The 18,671-nt window shown below is 43.9% G+C and overlaps 1 protein-coding gene across 1 annotated transcript in view; it reads right to left on the bottom strand.

Moving 5' to 3' along the window:
• LOC115136668 (CXADR-like membrane protein) overlaps positions 1-18,146 on the bottom strand; it is a 99,584-nt gene extending 81,438 nt beyond the window's left edge. Inside the window, exon 1 of the mRNA XM_029672293.2 lies at positions 17,615-18,146. Within this exon, the coding sequence (XP_029528153.1) occupies positions 17,615-17,720 (106 nt within the window). The 5' untranslated portion in view covers positions 17,721-18,146. The remainder of the gene's footprint in view (positions 1-17,614) is intronic.
• Between the last annotated feature and the right edge of the window lie 525 nt (positions 18,147-18,671).

Below are 18,671 nucleotides of genomic sequence, written 5' to 3'. Positions count from 1 at the left end.
CGTGTTCCTATCCAATTGTGTTTTTTTGTTGTTTCTTTGCGTTGTTTATAACTTATGTTGTACATAATGTTGCTGCTACTGTATCTTGTGACAGAAAATAACTTCTGGACATCAGAACTGCGATTACTCATCACAAACTTGCAGGATCCTTTTTTTCCTTCAACGAGTCCGACGAGCCCGACGTGCTTTCTGCTTTCCCGGGAACACACCCAGATACCCGTCATTTGCGTGAAGAGAAGGCGGAGAAAATGGGGCGGGGTGCCTTCTGAGAATTCGTAGGCAATCGAATAAACCCCCACTGCCTTCCATTCTGCTAGCAAACGTGCAATCTTTGGAAAATAAAGTCGATGACCTATGAGGAAGATTAAACTACCAACCGGACATTCACAACTGTAATATCTTATGCTTCACGAAGTTGTGGCTGAATGATGACATTATAAACATACAGCTGGCTGGTTATACGCTGTATCGGCAGGATAGAACAGCGGCGTCTGGTAAGACAAGGGGAGGTGGACTATGTATTTTTGTAAATAACAGCTTGTGCACGATATCTAAGAAAGTCTAAAGGTTTTGCTTGCCCGAGTTAGAGTATCTCATGATAAGCTGTAGACCACACTATCTACCTCTAGTTTTCATCTGTATTTTTCGTAGCTCTCTACATACCACCATAGACTGATGCTGGCACTAAGACCACACTCATTGAGCTGTATTGGGCCATAAGCAAACAGGAAAATGCTCACCCAGAGGTGGTGCTCCTAGTGGCCGGGGACTTGATTGCAGGGAAACTTAAATCAGTCTTACCAAAATTTCTATCAGCATGTGCAACCAGAGGGAAAAAAAACTCAGGACCACCTTTACTCCACACACAGAGACGCATACAAAGCTCTCCCTCGCCTTACATTTGGCAAATCTGACCATAATTCTATCCTCCTGATTCCTGCATACTTGCAGAAATTAAAGCAGGAAGCACCAGTGACTCGACGATCAATAAAAAAGTGGTCAGATCAAGCAGATGCTAAGCTACAGGACTGTTTTGCTAGCACAGACTGGAGTATGTTCCGGAATTCCTCTGATTGCATTGAGGAGTACATCACATCAGTCATTGGCTTCATCAATAAGTGCATCGATGATGATGTCCCCACAGTGACCCCACAGTGGTTCCTCCTTTACAAATTGTGAGTTTTACACTGCAGGACTTAGAGGTAATTTGTGGTTTAGTACAGTACCCTGCATCACCAGTTCATTGCTCCAGACCAGCGCAAGGAGCAGTTAGAGCTCTGATTATGCTTTTGGGTCCTACTGTGTCTCTAACTGACAATGAATGGGCGACATAAACCTAAATAGAGACTGATAATTGTGCACGACTTCAGTATTACTGTTGTTACACTAACGTCTTTTTTTTCTCTTACTGTAGTACTGTAGCCCACTCCCGACCAGTGACATTGTACAGCGCCTTTGTGGTAAAGACACTGCATGGCAGTGCAAGCTGTGTTGCTGCAGATGCTGGTTCAATACCCTTGACTGGGAGACCCATGTGATAACTAGGTTTTTGGTTTCTCTGGCTCTAAAAACAGAAATAAATCATTATAAATAACAAACAGGCTTTATTTACAAATTAGTAACAATGTCTCACCCCATGTTCAAGAATGGCCTTTTTCTCGCTCATTTTACGTTTTTGGAAAACAAAATCATCTCCAAAATATAGTTATTTTTTAAACAAAGCGATTATTATTATTAATTTAGAATGATATAAAAGCTCATTGGAAATTCTCATATATATATTATTAACCCTGTTATTAGCAGGACAATATATATTGGTCATGGCTCCGGAGTGGCGCACAATGGGACTGCCTTGCAGTTCTTCAGCTGTATCCACTGAAAGCATACAAGACACGAGGGCAGGGGGCACGGGATGGGCCGCAGAGCCACACACAGAAGACTGACCTAGCCATAGGGAAGGGAGGAAGGGGTTCTGTTCTTAGTGCCAGTCTGCACGTTCAAACAATGTAACTAATAATGGCATCTTTATGCTTTCATTAATAAAATAATTACAAAAATACTCTTTCAGATATATGTTTATTTAGTTATGGATTCATAACAAATTACTATGGGAATAAATATCACTGAATTACAGAAATATGCTCCAATCTTCCAATCCTTTATATGTAATTATTGGTGGAGAGTCACGTCATATTTTTCGATATACTGTACGTAGGCGACATGAGTCTCACTAATGTTGAGTAATGTGCTGTTAAAAGTGGCGCAGGTCTTATTTATTTGAAGAGCATATTGAAGTTAGAGGCAATAGGATTTGAAGCAAAAGCCTACAACTATTTTAGCACCGTTTCACACTGCTCTGAGACAAGCATGGGGACTGGTCTTGATAAATTATTGAGATTTTTATTTTCACTTAATCTCCGCTTGGGTATTGTTTAGACTAGAATTAGAGTGCAGAAATGTTATGATCTTAGTGTAACCTTTATTTAACTAGGCAAGTCAGTTAAGAACAAATTCTTATTTACAAGGACAGCCTATTCCTTCCTCCCCGTGCGCTACATGGGGATTCCGTACTGTACTCCTGACATCACGTTGTACAGCGCCATATTTTCCGTTCTATCCTAAAAGAAACCCAGAGGGTTTTCGTTATTCTTGGAATAAAAACACCATAATATTAATCAAATTAATTAAGCAAGTACCAGTCAAAAGTTTGGACACACCTACTCATTCCAGGGATTTTCTTTATTTTCACTATTTTCTACATTGTACCACAAATATGAAATAACACATATGTAATCATAGTGCCATAGTGCCCTCAAAGCTCATCAATAAGCTAAGGACCCTGGGACTAAAGACCTCCCTCTGCAACTGGATCCTGGACTTCCTGATGGGCCGCCCCCAGGTGGTAAGTGTAAGTAACAACACATCTGCCACACTGATCCTCAACACAGGGGCCCCTAAGGGGTGCGTGTTCAGTCCCATCCTGCACGGCCAAGTACGACTCCAACACCATCATTAAGGTTGCCGATGACACAACAGTGGTAGGTCTGATCACCAACAACGACGAGACAGCCTATAGGGAGGAGGTCAGAGACCTGGACGTGTGGTGCCAGGACAACAACATCTCCCTCAACGTGATCAAGACAAAGGAGATGATTGTGGACTACAGGAAAAAGAGGACCGAGCACGCCCCCATTCTCATCAACAGGGCTGTAGTGGAGCAGGTTGAGAGCTTCAAGTTCCTTGTTGTCCACATCACCAACAAACTATCACTGTCCAAGCACATCAAGGCAGTTGTGAAGAGGGCATGACAAAGCCTATTCCCCCTCAGGAGACTGAAAACATTTGGCATGGGTCCTGCACCATTGAGAGCATTGGTTGCATCACTCACTGCTTGATATGGCAACTGCTCGGCCTCCAATCGCAAGGCACAACAGAGGGTTGTGCGTACAGCCCAGTGCATCACTGGGGCAAAGCTTCCAGCCATCCAGGACCTCTATATCAGGCAGTGTCTGAGGAAGGCCCTAAAAATTGTCAAGGACTCAAGCCATCCTAGTCATAGACTGTTCTCTCTGTTACCGCAAGGCAAGTGATACCGGAGCGCCAAGTCTAGGTCCAAGAGGCTTCTAAACAGCTATTACCCCCACGCCTAAGACTCCTGAACATCTAATCAAATGCCTACCCAGACTATTTGCATTGCTCTCCCCCCTCTTTTACTCTGCTGCTACTCTCTGTTGTTATCATCTATGCATAGATACTTTAATGATCTACCTACATGTACATATTACCTCAGTTACCTCGGAGGATTAGTTGACTTGTTTTTTGGCATCATTTCCAGTCACAACTTGTAGAGTTGTTTACGTGCTGTTGTGCAGTTTGTTGCTAATCTTACTTTGCTACCTGCTACCTACGGTTTTTACTTTCTAATTAACATTTATATTACACTTTTTTTGCAACTTTTTTCATTCAATTTTTTCAGTCCGGATGCTTTATCTGGACATGGTTCGTCAGGACCTCCACCAGCCGAAGCTAAATAGTAACATTAACATTATGCCTTCTTTTTGCAGTCGCTGTACTGATAATATACAGGAGAATGGTCGCCTTATGGCGAGGATTAGCTGTGTTGCAAGCCCAGCTTCAGACGCAATCGTTAGGCAAGGGTAATTTGTGTGTAGGAAAGGATGAAACAGCATCTGTGCCACCAATAAGTACAGATAGTAGTATAAATCCCCTCGCACAGTCCCCGTAGCCGGACAGTTTTCTCATGGCTTTTGGAAGGAAATACTGAAGGAATGCTCAACCGGTGACGCTCATTTGGCCGACAGAAACTTTCAACCAGTTCTCCCCATTAAGCAACGGGTCGGAGTTAGAGTCCGAGCCTTCTCTGGTCTCTCCTCCTCCCGTTAAGGGGTCTGAGACGCCGAAGCCTCCCACCATTAGCTCTGACAAATTGAAAACCCAAGTCATTGGCGACTCCATTACCCGCAATATTAGACTTTGACGAATCATCCAGCGATCATACACTATTTACCAGGGGGCAGGGCTACCGACGTTAAGGCTAATCTGAAGATGGTGCTGGCTAAGGCTAAAACTGGCGAGTGTAGAGAGTAGAGGGATATTGTTATCCATGTCAGCACCAACGATGTTAGGATGAAACTGTGAGAGGTCACCAAGCGCAACATAGCTTCAGCGTGTAAATCAGCTAGAAAGATGTTGGCATCAAGTAATTGTCTATGGCCCCCTCCCAGTTAGGGGGAGTGATGAGCTCTAGTGATCAGTCTCACAACTAAATCGCTGGTTGAAAACTGTTCTCTGCCCCTCCCAAAAATATATAATTTGTAGATAATTGGCCCTCTTTCTGGGACTCACCCACAAACAGGACCAAGCCTGGCCTGCTGACGAGTGACGGACATCATCCTAGCTGGAGGGGTGCTCTCATCTCATCTACGAACATAGACAGGGCTCTAACTCCCCTAGCTTCACGAAGAAATAGGGTGCAGGCCAGGCAGCAGGCTGTTAGTCAGCCTGCCAGCTTAGTGGTGTCTGCCACTAGCACAGTCAGTGTAGTCAGCTCAGCTATCCCCATTGAGACCATGTCTGTGCCTCGATCTAGGTTGGGCAAAACTAAAGATGGTGGTGGTCGCCTTAGCAATCTCACTGGAATAACGACCTCCTCCATTCCTGTCATTATTGAAAGAGATTGTGATATCTCACGTCTCAAAATAGGGCTACTTAATGTTAGATCCCTCACTTCCAAGGCAGTTATAGTCAATTAACTAATCACGGATCATAATATTGATATTGGCCTGACTGAAACCTTGCTCAAGCCTGATGAATTTACTGTGTTAAACGAGGCCTCACCTCCTGGTTACACCAGTGACCATATCCCCTGCGCATCCCGCAAAGGCAGAGGTGTTGCTATCATTTACGATAGCAAATTTCAATTGACAAAAAAAACGACTGCGTTTTCATCTTTTGAGCTTCAAGTTATGAAATCTATGCAGCCTACTCAATCACTTTATAGCTACTGTTTACAGGCCTCCTGGGCCATATACAGCATTCCTCACTGAGTTCCCTGAATTCCTATCGGACCTTGTAATCATGGAAGATAATATTCACATTATTGATGACTTTAATATTCACATGGAAAAGTCCACAGACCCACTCCAAAAGGCTTTCGGTGTCATCATCAATTCAGTGGGTTTTGTCCAATATGTCTCTGGACCTACTCACTGCCACAGTCATACTCTGGACATAGTTTTGTCCCGTGGAATAAATGTTGTGGATCTTAATGTTTTCCCTCATAATCCTGGACTATCGGACCACCATTTTGTTATGTTGCAATCGCAACAAATAATCTGCTTAGACCCCAAACAATTATCATCAAAAGTCGTGCTATAAATTCTCGGACAACCTAAAGATTCCTAGATGCTCTTCCAGACTCCCTCCACCTCCCCAAGGACGTCAGAGTACAAAAATCAGTTAACCATCTAACTGAGGAACTCAATTTAACCTTGCATAATACCCTAGATGCAGTCGCACCCTAAAAACAAAAAACATTTCTCATAAGAAACAAGCTCCCTGGTATAGGGAAAGTACCCGAGCTCTGAAGCAAGCTTCCAGAAAATTGGAACGTGAATGGTGCTACACCAAACTGGAAAGACAGTACCGTGCAGTGTCGAAGAGTCCTGCTGCTCGATCATCCTATTTTTCCAACTTAATTGAGGAAAATAAGAACAATCCAAAATGTATTTTTGATACTGTCGCAAAGCTAACTAAAAAGCAGCATTCCCCAAGGGAGGATAGCTTTCACTTCAGCAGTGATAAATTCATGAACTTCTTTGACGAAAAGATCATGATCATTAGAAAGCAAATTACGGATTCCTCTTTAAATCTGAAAATTCCTCCAAAGCACAGTTGTCCTGAGTCTGCAGAACACTGCCAGGACCTAGGATCAAGGGAGACACTCAAGTTTTTTAATACTATATCTCTTGACACCTTGACGAAAATAATCATGGCCTCTAAACCTTCAAGCTGCATACTGGACCCTATTCCAACTAAACTACTGAAAGAGCTACTTCCTGTGCTTGGCAATCCTATGTTGAACATAACACACGCCTCTCTATCCACCGGATGTGTACTGAACTCACTAAAAGTGGCTGTAATAAAGCTTCTCTTGAAAAAGCCAAAACGTGACCCAGAAAATATAAAAAACTTTTGGCCTATATTGAATCTCCCATTCCTTTCAGAAATCTTAGAAAAGCTGTTGCGCATCAACTCACTGCCTTCCAGAAGACAAACAATGTATATGAAACAATGGTTCTAGACCCATCATAGCACTGAGAATGCACTTGTGAAGGTGCTAAATGACCTTTTAATGGAGTCAGACCGGGGCTCTGCATCTGTCCTCGTGCTCCTAGACCTTAGTGCTGTTTTTGATACTATCGATCACCACATTCTTTTGGAGAGATTGGATCCCAAATTGGTCTACACGGACAAGCTCTGGCCTGGTTTAGATCTTATCTGTCGGAAAGATATCCGTATGTGTCTGTAGATGGTTTGTCCTATGACAAATCAACTGTGTTCCTCAAGGCTACGTATTATTTTCACTATATATTTTACCTCTTGGTGATGTCATTCGGAAACATAATGTTAACTTTCACTGCTATGCGGACGATACACAGCTGTACATTTCGTTGAAACATGGTGAAGCGCCAAAATTGTCCTCCCTGGAAGCCTGTGTTTCAGACATAAGGAAGTGGATGGCGGCAAATGTTCTACTTTTAGAACATCTCAAAACAGAGACGCTAGTTCTAGGTGCCAAGAAACGAAGAGCTCTTCTGCTGAATCTGACAATTAATCTTGATGGTTGTACAGTTGTCTCAAATAAAACCGTGAAGGACCTCAGCATTATTCTGGACCCTGATCTCGCTTTTGATGAACATCAAGAATATTTCAAGGATAGCTTTTTTCCAACTACGTAACATTGCAAAAATCAGAAACTTTCTGTCCAAAAATGATACAGAAAAATGTATGCATGCTTTTGTCACATCTAGGTTAGACTACAGCAATGCTCTAGTTTACGGCTACCTGGATAAAGCACTAAATAAACTTCAGTTAGTGCTAAACACGGCTGCTAGAATCTTGTCTAGAACCCAAAAAATATGATCATATTTCTCCAATGCTAACCTCTCTACACTGGCTTACTGTTAACCTACAAAGCATTACATGGGCTTGTTCCTACCTATCTTTCCGATTTGGTCCTGCCGTACATACCTACACGTACGCTAGGGTCACAAGACGCAGGCCTCCTTACTGTCCCTAGAATTTCTAAGCAAACAGCTAGAGGCAGAGCCTTCTCCTATAGAGCTCCATTTTTATGGAATGGTCTGCCTATCCATGTGAGAGATGCAGACTCGGCCTCGACCTTTAAGTCTTTATTGAAGACTCATGTTTTCAGTAGGTCCTATGATTGAGTGTAGTCTGGCCCAGGAGTGTGAAGGTGAACGGAAAGGCACTGGAGCAACGAACCACCCTTGCTGTCTCTGCCTGGCCGACTCCCCTCTCTCCAATGGGATTCTCTGCCTCAAAGCCTATTACAGGAGCAGAGTCACTGGCTTACTGGTGCTCTTCCATGCTGTGCCTAGGAGGGGTGCGTCACTTGAGTGGATTGAGTCACTGATGTGATCTTCCTGTCAGGGTTGGCGCCCCCCCTTGGGTTCGTGCCGTGGGGGAGATCTTCGTGGGCTATACTCGGCCTTGTCTCAGGATAGTAAGTTGGTGGTTGAAGATACCCCTCTAGTGGTGTGGGGGCTTTGCTTTGGTAAAGTGGGTGGGGCTATATCCTACCTGTTTGGCCCTGTCCGGGGGTATCGTCGGATGGGGCCACAGTGTCTCCTGACCCCTCCTGTCTCAGCCTCCAGTATTTATGCTGCAGTAGTTTATGTGTCGGGGGGATAGGGTCAGTCTGTTATAACTGGAGTATTTCTCCTGTCTTATCCGGTGTCCTGTGTGAATGTAAGTATGCTCTCTCTAATTCTCTCCCTCTCCTTTTCTCTCTCTCACTTTTTTTTCTCTCTTTCTTTGTTTCTCTTTTTCTCTCTGAGGACCTGAGCACTAGGACCATGCCTCAGGACTACCTGGCCTGATAACTCCTTGCTGTCCCCAGTCCACCTGGTTATGCTGCTGCTCCAGTTTCAACTGTCCTGCCTGGGTCTATGGAACCCTGACCTGTTTACTGGACGTGCTACCGTGTCCCAGACCTGCTGTTTTCAACTCTCTAGAGACAGCAAGAGTGGTAGAGATACTCTGAATGATCGGCTATGAAAAGCCAACTGACATTTACTCCTGAGGTGCTGTTACTGTGATTATTATTATTTGACTGTGCTGGTCATCTATGAACATTTGAACATTTTGGCCATGTTCTGTTATAATCTCCACCCGGCACAGCCAGAAGAGGACTGGCCACCCCTCATAGCCTGGTTCCTCTCTAGGTTTCTTCCTAGGTTCTGGCCTTTCTAGGGAGTTTTTCCTAGCCACCGTTCTACACCTACATTGCTTGCTGTTTGGGGTTTTAGGCTGGGTTTCTTTATAGCACTTTGTGACATCAGCTGATGTAAGAAGGCTTTATAAATACATTTGAAACATTGACTAACCGGTGCCCCCACACATTTACTCTGTACCGGTACCCCCCCCTATATATAGTCTCGCTATTGCTATTTTACTGCTGCTCTTTAACTACTTGTTACTTTTATTTCTTCTTCTTCTTCTTAATATTATTATTCTTTCTTTTTTTTTTACCTGCATTGTTGGTTAGGGGCTCGTAAATAAGCATTTCACTGTAAGGTCTACACCTGTTGTAATCGGCGCATGTGACTAATAACATCTGATTTGATTGAATACAGCCCTTAGTCGATGAATACTGACTAAATATGCAATAACTAGAACTACAGCCTTAATGCTTTCTATGGTCATCTGATTTTTTTAAAATTGCTGTGTGTTTGTATTAGTGTGAGATAGGGGGGGTTAGTATGTGTGGGAGTGTGATTTAGGAGCAAACACATCGAGATGTCACTTCATAACCTCTGGCTCTGGAGGCTCCTGTCATATCCACATTTGAGAGATCCTTTGTCCACCCCTGGAGACTTGCTAAATATAGAACGGGAACAGAAACCCATTTTAAACCTAGTATCTATCTCCATACATAGTGGATCAGATGAACAGTGATTAGACGTGAGGATGTAACTCAAATAGTGCAGCATAGATGCAAGACTGCTAAATATCATAGCGCATAAGCTCCATTTGAAATGAGGGCGTTTGGGGGTTGGAAATGAATAACTCGAACGGAAAGGCTACTCATTTTTCCCATTACATTTCTGTCAAGTGAATTACAATCTGTTATTACTTCATGGACAGTAATTTAACATTTTCCATTCAATACCATATTTTGCTGAGGGAAGGACAGGCAGGCAATCCATCATTAAGCTCCACTACTTTGGTTTGGTTACTCTGGTTCTACTACCAGCAGTTTTAAGGGCTTTACCACATTATTTGACCTTCTACTATTCTGTTCATTTTGTGATGTATGCCTTGATGAAAGGCAATTGAGGTTTTCTGTGGTGTTTAATTGTGGTACTTATCTATAAAGGGAACACTGGATATTACATCTCCCACAGATATTAAATTAAGAATGTCTCAGGACTTCCAAGGCCAAAGACAAATTAAAAGGAAATGAGCTCTATTAATGAGTATTGATCATTCCATAATAGAATAAGCTCTTCTCTCTTAGCTCAGCCTCTGTGTTGATCTGTTCATAATTATAAAGGAAATGTCCTTCAACCTGGTTTTACATTATGAAAGACCATACAGAGGGATATGTAACCACTACATGTATGCCATCTGACGATAACATCAGCACTACACTAATCTGCCAAATACAAACAATAATACACTACATGAACAAAAGTATGTGGACATCTGCTTGTCGAACATCTCATTCCAAAATAATGGAGTTGGTCTCTCTTTCCTGCTATAACAGAAGGCTTTCCACTAGATATTGGAACATTGTTGGACTTGCTTCCATTTAGCCACAAGAGCGTTAGTGAGGTCTGGTACTGATTTTGGGTGATTAGGCCTGGTCTGCAGTCTAATTCATTGCAGTCTAATTACAAATCATCTGAAAGGTGTTTGATGCGGTTGAGGTTAGGTCTCTGTACAGGCCAGTTAAGTTCTTCCACACTGATTTCTACAAACCATTTCTGTATGCACCTCGCTTTGTGCGCAGGGGCATTGTCATGCTGAAACAGGAAAATGGCCTTCCACAAACTGTTGCCACAAAGTTGGAAGCACAGAACCATCTAGAAAATCATTGTATGCTGTAGCGTTAAGATTTCTTGTTGGAAAGCTGGCATCCTGTGCCGGTGCCATGTTGAAAGTCACTGAGCTCTTTAGTAAGGCCATTCTACTGCCAATGTCCGTCTATTGAGATTGCATGGCTGTGTGCTCGATTTTATACACCTGTCAGCAACGGATGTGGTTGAAATAGCCGAATCCACTAATATGTCCACATACTTTTGTATATCCAAGATGGCGTAGCAGTAAGTCGTCCTGTCGTCCCGTCCCTGTATATATCGCATCTTTTTCGTTTTTTTTAACATATTTTTCTTCGCATACCTCTTTAAAAACATTTTGCTAAACCTAAGCTTCCAAATACTCTCCTGCAACCCGCCTCACCCAATGTAGCTATTTTTCCTAAAGTATTTATATTTACTTCGGAACCGGAACCCCTCAACTGAAGCTAGCCAGCTAATCCACCAGCTATGCTAGCGGTCTTCAGCTAACCGGTCATCAGCTAACCTTTAGCCCGGAAAGCTCTCGCCAGTTCGAACAACGCGACCCTAACCAGAGCACAACGGACCTATTTATTTTTCATCCCCGGATTCCCACCGCAAACGGAACATTTTTCAGCTGGATCTTCACAACTAGCTATCTAGCTAAACAGCAACCCCGGATGATTACCCCTGGCTAGCGTTTCCACCCACTTAGCCTGAAGCTAGCCCGGCCAGAGCACCTGTAGCATACTCCTGGGCTACAATACCCGGGCCCACGACCGGTCTGTCGATGTCACCGCATGAAGAGGAATAAACAGACTCACCCCATCGCGACGTCCCCCAAAGGCTAACTCTCTAGCCCTCGCTATCTCCATGCTTGCTAATTCGGCCTGCTAACTGCTAGCTTGTCTAGCTCCGGTCCGCTAACTGCTACCTTGTCTAGCCCGGGCCTACGAACTGTTAGCTTGTTAGCACAGGCCTGCTAACCGTCTGAATCACCGCATCCCAAACACTCTCTGGACCCATTTACTTTCTATCTCTTTTTGAATTTTTTATTTGTTTATACCTTCCGGAAACCTGCCTCACCCAATGTGATACGGAATCGCTATTATTTTTAATTTTTTAGAACACACTCAAGAACCTCCAGACGCTAACCAGCTAACTAGCTACAAGCTATTTAGTCATTGTTAGTTTTTTTAACCTGTATAACACTCACCAGTCCAGCTTCCCAGCCCATCCACCGCTGCCCCCTGGACACTGATCTCTTGGCTACATAGCTGACGCACGCTGGACTGTCCATTAATCACGGTACTCCATTCTGCTTGTTTGTTTTATCTGTCGGCCCCGTTGCCTAGTCAACGCCATTTTACCTGCTGTTTGTTGTGCTAGCTGATTAGCCTCGCCTACTGTTTTAGCTAGCTTTCCCAATTCAACACCTGTGATTACTGTATGCCTCGCTGTATGTCTCTCTCAAATGTCAATATGCCTTGTATACTGTTGTTCAGGTTAGTTATCATTATTTTAGTTCACAATGGAGCCCCTAGTTCCACTCTTCATACCCCTGATAACTCCTTTGTCCCACCTCCCACACATGCGGTGACCTCACCCATAACAACCAGCACGTCCAGAGATACAACCTCTCTCATCATCACCCAGTGCCTGGGCTTACCTCCGCTGTACCCGCACCCCACCATACCCTGTCTGCGCATTATGCCCTGAATATATTCTACCACGCCCAGAAACCTGCTCCTCTTATTCTCTGCCCCCAACGCTCTAGGCGACCAGTTTTGATAGCCTTTAGCCGCACCCTCATACTACTCCTTCTGTGTTCCGCGGGTGATGTGGAGGTAAACCCAGGCCCTGCATGTCCCCAGGCACCCTCATTTGTTGACTTCTGTGATCGAAAAAGCCTTGGTTTTATGCATGTCAACATCAGAAGCCTCCTCCCTAAGTTTGTTTTACTCACTGCTTTAGCACACTCTGCTAACCCTGATGTCCTTGCCGTGTCTGAATCCTGGCTCAGGAAGGCCACCAAAAATTCAGAGATTTCCATACCCAACTATAACATCTTCCATCAAGATAGAACTGCCAAAGGGGGAGGAGTTGCAGTCTACTGCAGAGATAGCCTGCAAAGTAATGTCATACTTTCCAGGTCCATACCCAAACAGTTCGAACTACTAATTTTGAAAATTACTCTCTCCAGAAATAAGTCTCTCACTGTTGCCGCCTGCTACCGACCACCCTCAGCTCCCAACTGTGCCCTGGACACCATCTGTGAATTGATCGCCCCCCATCTAGCTTCAGAGTTTGTTCTGTTAGGTGACCTAAACTGGGATATGCTTAACACCCCGGCAGTCCTACAATCTAAGCTAGATGCCCTCAATCTCACTCAAATCATCAAGGAACCCACCAGGTACAACCCTAACTCTGTAAACAAGGGCACCCTCATAGACATCATCCTGACCAACTGGCCCTCCAAATACACCTCCGCTGTCTTCAACCAGGATCTCAGCGATCACTGCCTCATTGCCTGTATCCGCCACGGAGCCGCAGTCAAACGACCACCCTCATCACTGTCAAACGCTCCCTAAAACACTTCTGTGAGCAGGCCTTTCTAATCGACCTGGCCCGGGTATCCTGGAAGGACATTGACCTCATCCCGTCAGTTGAGGATGCCTGGTCATTCTTTAAAAGTAACTTCCTCACCATTTTAGATAAGCATGCTCCGTTCAAAAAATGCAGAACCAAGAACAGATACAGCCCTTGGTTCACTCCAGACCTGACTGCCCTCGACCAGCACAAAAACATCCTGTGGCGGACTGCAATAGCATCGAATAGTCCCCGTGATATGCAACTGTTCAGGGAAGTCAGGAACCAATACACGCAGTCAGTCAGGAAAGCTAAGGCCAGCTTCTTCAGGCAGAAGTTTGCATCCTGTAGCTCCAACTCCAAAAAGTTCTGGGACACTGTGAAGTCCATGGAGAACAAGAACACCTCCTCCCAGCTGCCCACTGCACTGAGGCTAGGTAACACGGTCTCCACCGATAAATCCATGATTATCGAAAACTTCAATAAGCATTTCTCAACGGCTGGCCATGCCTTCCGCCTGGCTACTCCAACCTCGGCCAACAGCTCCGCCCCCCCCGCAGCTCCTCGCCCAAGCCTCTCCAGGTTCTCCTTTACCCAAATCCAGATAGCAGATGTTCTGAAAGAGCTGCAAAACCTGGACCCGTACAAATCAGCTGGGCTTGACAATCTGGACCCTCTATTTCTGAAACTATCCGCCGTCATTGTCGCAACCCCTATTACCATCTCTTTCATATCGTCTGAGATCCCCAAGGATTGGAAAGCTGCCGCAGTCATCCCACTCTTCAAAGGGGGAGACACCCTGGACCCAAACTGTTATAGACCTATATCCATCCTGCCCTGCCTATCTAAGGTCTTTGAAAGCCAAGTCAACAAACAGGTCACTGACCATCTCGAATCCCACCGTACCTTCTCCGCTGTGCAATCTGGTTTCCGAGCCGGTCACGGGTGCACCTCAGCCACACTCAAGGTACTAAACGATATCATAACCGCCATCGATAAAAGACAGTACTGTGCAGCCGTCTTCATCGACCTTGCCAAGGCCTTCGACTCTGTCAATCACCATATTCTTATCGGCAGACTCAGTAGCCTCGGTTTTTCGAATGACTGCCTTGCCTGGTTCACCAATTACTTTGCAGACAGAGTTCAGTGTGTCAAATCGGAGGGCATGCTGTCCGGTCCTCTGGCAGTCTCTTTAGGGGTGCCACAGGGTTCAATTCTCGGGCCGACTCTTTTCTCTGTATATATCAATGATGTTGCTCTTGCTGCGGGCGATTCCCTGATCCACCTCTACGCAGACGACACCATTCTATATACTTTCGGCCCGTCATTGGACACTGTGCTATCTAACCTCCAAACGAGCTTCAATGCCATACAGCACTCCTTCCGTGGCCTCCAACTGCTCTTAAACGCGAGTAAATCCAAATGCATGCTTTTCAACCGATCGCTGCCTGCACCCGCATGCCCGACTAGCATCACCACCCTGGATGGTTCCGACCTTGAATATGTGGACATCTATAAGTACCTAGGTGTCTGGCTAGACTGCAAACTCTCCTTCCAGACTCATATCAAACATCTCCAATCGAAAATCAAATCAAGAGTCGGCTTTCTATTCCGCAACAAAGCCTCCTTCACTCACGCCGCCAAGCTTACCCTAGTAAAACTGACTATCCTACCGATCCTCGACTTCGGCGATGTCATCTACAAAATGGCTTCCAACACTCTACTCAGCAAACTGGATGCAGTCTATCACAGTGCCATCCGTTTTGTCACTAAAGCACCTTATACCACCCACCACTGCGACTTGTATGCTCTAGTCGGCTGGCCCTCGCTACATATTCATCGCCAGACCCACTGGCTCCAGGTCATCTACAAGTCCATGCTAGGTAAAGCTCCGCCTTATCTTAGTTCACTGGTCACGATGGCAACACCCATCCGTAGCACGCGCTCCAGCAGGTGTATCTCACTGATCATCCCTAAAGCCAACACCTCATTTGGCCGCCTTTCGTTCCAGTACTCTGCTGCCTGTGACTGGAACGAACTGCAAAAATCGCTGAAGTTGGAGACTTTTATCTCCCTCACCAACTTCAAACATCAGCTATCTGAGGAGCTAACCAATCGCTGCAGCTGTACATAGTCTATTGGTAAATAGCCCACCCATTTTCACCTACCTCATTCCCATACTGTTTTTATACTGTTTTTATTTATTTACTTTTCTGCTCTTTTACACACCAATATCTCTACCTGTACATGACCATCTGATCATTTATCACTCCAGTGTTAATCTGCAAAATTGTAATTATTCGCCTACCTCATGCCTTTTGCACACATTGTATATAGACTGCCCCTTTTTTTCTACTGTGTTATTGACTTGTTAATTGTTTACTCCATGTGTAACTCTGTGTTGTCTGTTCACACTGCTATGCTTTATCTTGGCCAGGTCGCAGTTGCAAATGAGAACTTGTTCTCAACTAGCCTACCTGGTTAAATAAAGGTGAAATAAATAAAAAATATATATAGTGTACCAATTCCATCATACTCAACATCACCACCACCAAAACCACCACACCATAATCATCATCCTCACCACCACCACCATCATCACCACCAGCTAACAAAATGAATAGCTGATAATACAGTTCACTAAAGCTATTATTGCATGTCTAGACTGCCAACCCAGTGATCCCCAGCCTATAGGCTATAGAAAATGAACACAGTGGTTATATGATGATCCTCATTATCCCAGTGACAGAGTGGCTTAAAGTGCTATGCCGTGTCCCATCCTCAGTCCAACTATTTAAGTCAGTCAATGGACGGCAACCCACATCATTTGTCTGCCTCACTCATACGCCCATCCTTGCAGGGCAGGCTACTGAGACCTCATTCAGGCATAGCTACTGTACTTTGAACATGTAAAGCTCTAGCTATGGTATTTCCTGAATTTTTAGAAACCTCACAGTGCAATTTAGACATTGTGAGGTTACTGCAAGAATTGTGGACGTTGCATTGAATTTGGACAAAAGAAGACTTTAGGGCCCAATTTAACATCCAAATATATTACCCCAGGTCATGCATTTAATGTGCTATTGCAAATAAAATACACAGTATATTACAGGTCTAAGTTTGCTGGACAAATTAGGCTACACACAGAAGGCTATAGCTAACAAACTGTCAATATTTATTTATTTTACCTTTATTTAACCAGGCAAGTCAGTTAAGAACAAATTCTTATTTTCATTGACGGCCTGGGAACAGTGGGTTAACTGTCTGTTCAGGGGCAGAACGACAGATTTGTACCTTGTCAGCTCGGGGGTTTGAACTCGCAACCTTCCGGTTACTAGTCCAACGCTCTAACCACTAGGAATGCACCATCACAACGATGGACGGAATTGTTGGAATTTAACCAAAGGAGACAAGCCCGAGAATCTTCAACGTTTGCTTTGCACCACTCTTACGAGCTCTGACCCCGGCACACGCGGGCATGCGATATCCAGCTTCCTCATTCCTCTTAAGGGCACCAGCCGAGCCGCTCGCTCACCACCCGCCGTGGTCTATTAGAAATATCTGTTTGCCAATCGGTGTCACAGCACATTAGTTTGTGATTCGGATTATATGTGGCGTGCCCTGTCTTTGTGCTTTCTGATAAGAAGCAGTTGTGTTTAATCTGCCATTAACAGACAATGAATAGCCTAGAATACACTCAGACTACATACAGTCTTTGTCCAGCACCAGTCAAGTGAATGCCTGAAGTGTAGCCTTTGTACAGTGATCATTAACACATCTTTCAATTCACATTGTAAGGGTTTCTTTTTTTAAACGAAGTGAACTTTTTTTTCTTAACACTAATTCTTCACTTGAATTAGCCAATTTATCGCAATTAAGTCTCATCTCATTTACTTTTGATTTTACATGACAAAATGGCTAATTTGTCAAAGTGATCTAGGCTATTCAAAAAGAACGTGAGATAAACAATTATGAATAGTTTGTTACATAATTTTTAGGCTAATTTTGATATAATGGATAAAATTACGCACAATAGAGCGCTGTTAGCTATGGTACATTTTTTTGTGAACAATACAAATGTATATAACGTCTCTATATGAATCATAATAATTCATAACAAAAACCCGATTAAATACTTATCGTCACATTGATACTCTCCTATTAAATAACTACATATTTGCGATTGGGAACTCACTTACCCAGAAACAAAGAGCGAAATGTTGCAGACATCACGGCACCCGACACGACTGGAAATCCCATGAAACGAAGCTGGAAACAATGCGCTCCGGCTGCCTTAAAATTCATGCGGGTGACCCAAGTGTACAGTCACAATGAAGTAGCACATCAGAAATAGGAGAGATACATTAAATATAATCTACAATGAGCAGGGAACCAAGGACATCATTTTTGAACACTCGAAATGTCAATGCATCCCTTCACTAAGGAATGCAGCTCTATATTATCGTAATTTTATCAGCCTCGCGTCAAATCAAAGTTCCCGTTCTTTGTCTCGTTCGGGAAGCGTGCATCCCTCAGGTTCCCTCTGTCTCCGTGGCTCTGAGCGGTCTTCTCCTATACCGTTGTCCGCTGCACTAGAACGCGAGGGGCATAATCTGGATAGGTGGATGTTGCTGCATGCTGGACGGAGACCTCTAGAGTCTGAAGTGCTCACATCGCCTCGTATGACCACAAAGGCATCTTGGGCTGGTCTGACTGTGAGGTGGCTACTTGGTGGCCACTTCGTTAGCAGTGCAAAGAAAGGTTAACAATGTTTCCCCCTACAGATGTCTGCATGAAAATGTTTATGTAATAGGTTACTATTTTTCAGTGCTTTAAAGAAAATGTTAATGTTCTTGCATTATTTCTTACAATAGTGTATACTGTATGGAATAAATTGGGAGACAGCGCAGTGAAAAAGTAACACATGTTGGGAAAGATTGAAATGGATAATAAATGACTGGAATTCCTTATTTTTTTCAATATATACAGTACCAGTAAAAGGTTTTGACATACCTACTCATTCACTCATTCTACTCATTTTTACTATTGTCTACATTGTAGAATAATAGTGAAGACATCAAAACGAATAAATAACACATATGGAATCATGTAGTAACCAAAAAAAAGTTAAACAAATCAAAATATATGTTTTATTTTATATTGTTCAAAGTAGCCACCCTTTGCCTTGATGACAACTTTGAACACTTTTGGCATTCTCTCAACCAGCTTCATGAGGTAGTCACCTGGAATGCATTT

Source organism: Oncorhynchus nerka, linkage group LG11, assembly GCF_034236695.1.
Source record: "Oncorhynchus nerka isolate Pitt River linkage group LG11, Oner_Uvic_2.0, whole genome shotgun sequence".
Taxonomy (NCBI): Eukaryota; Metazoa; Chordata; class Actinopteri; order Salmoniformes; family Salmonidae; genus Oncorhynchus; species Oncorhynchus nerka.
This window is presented reverse-complemented; position numbering and strand designations above follow the sequence as displayed.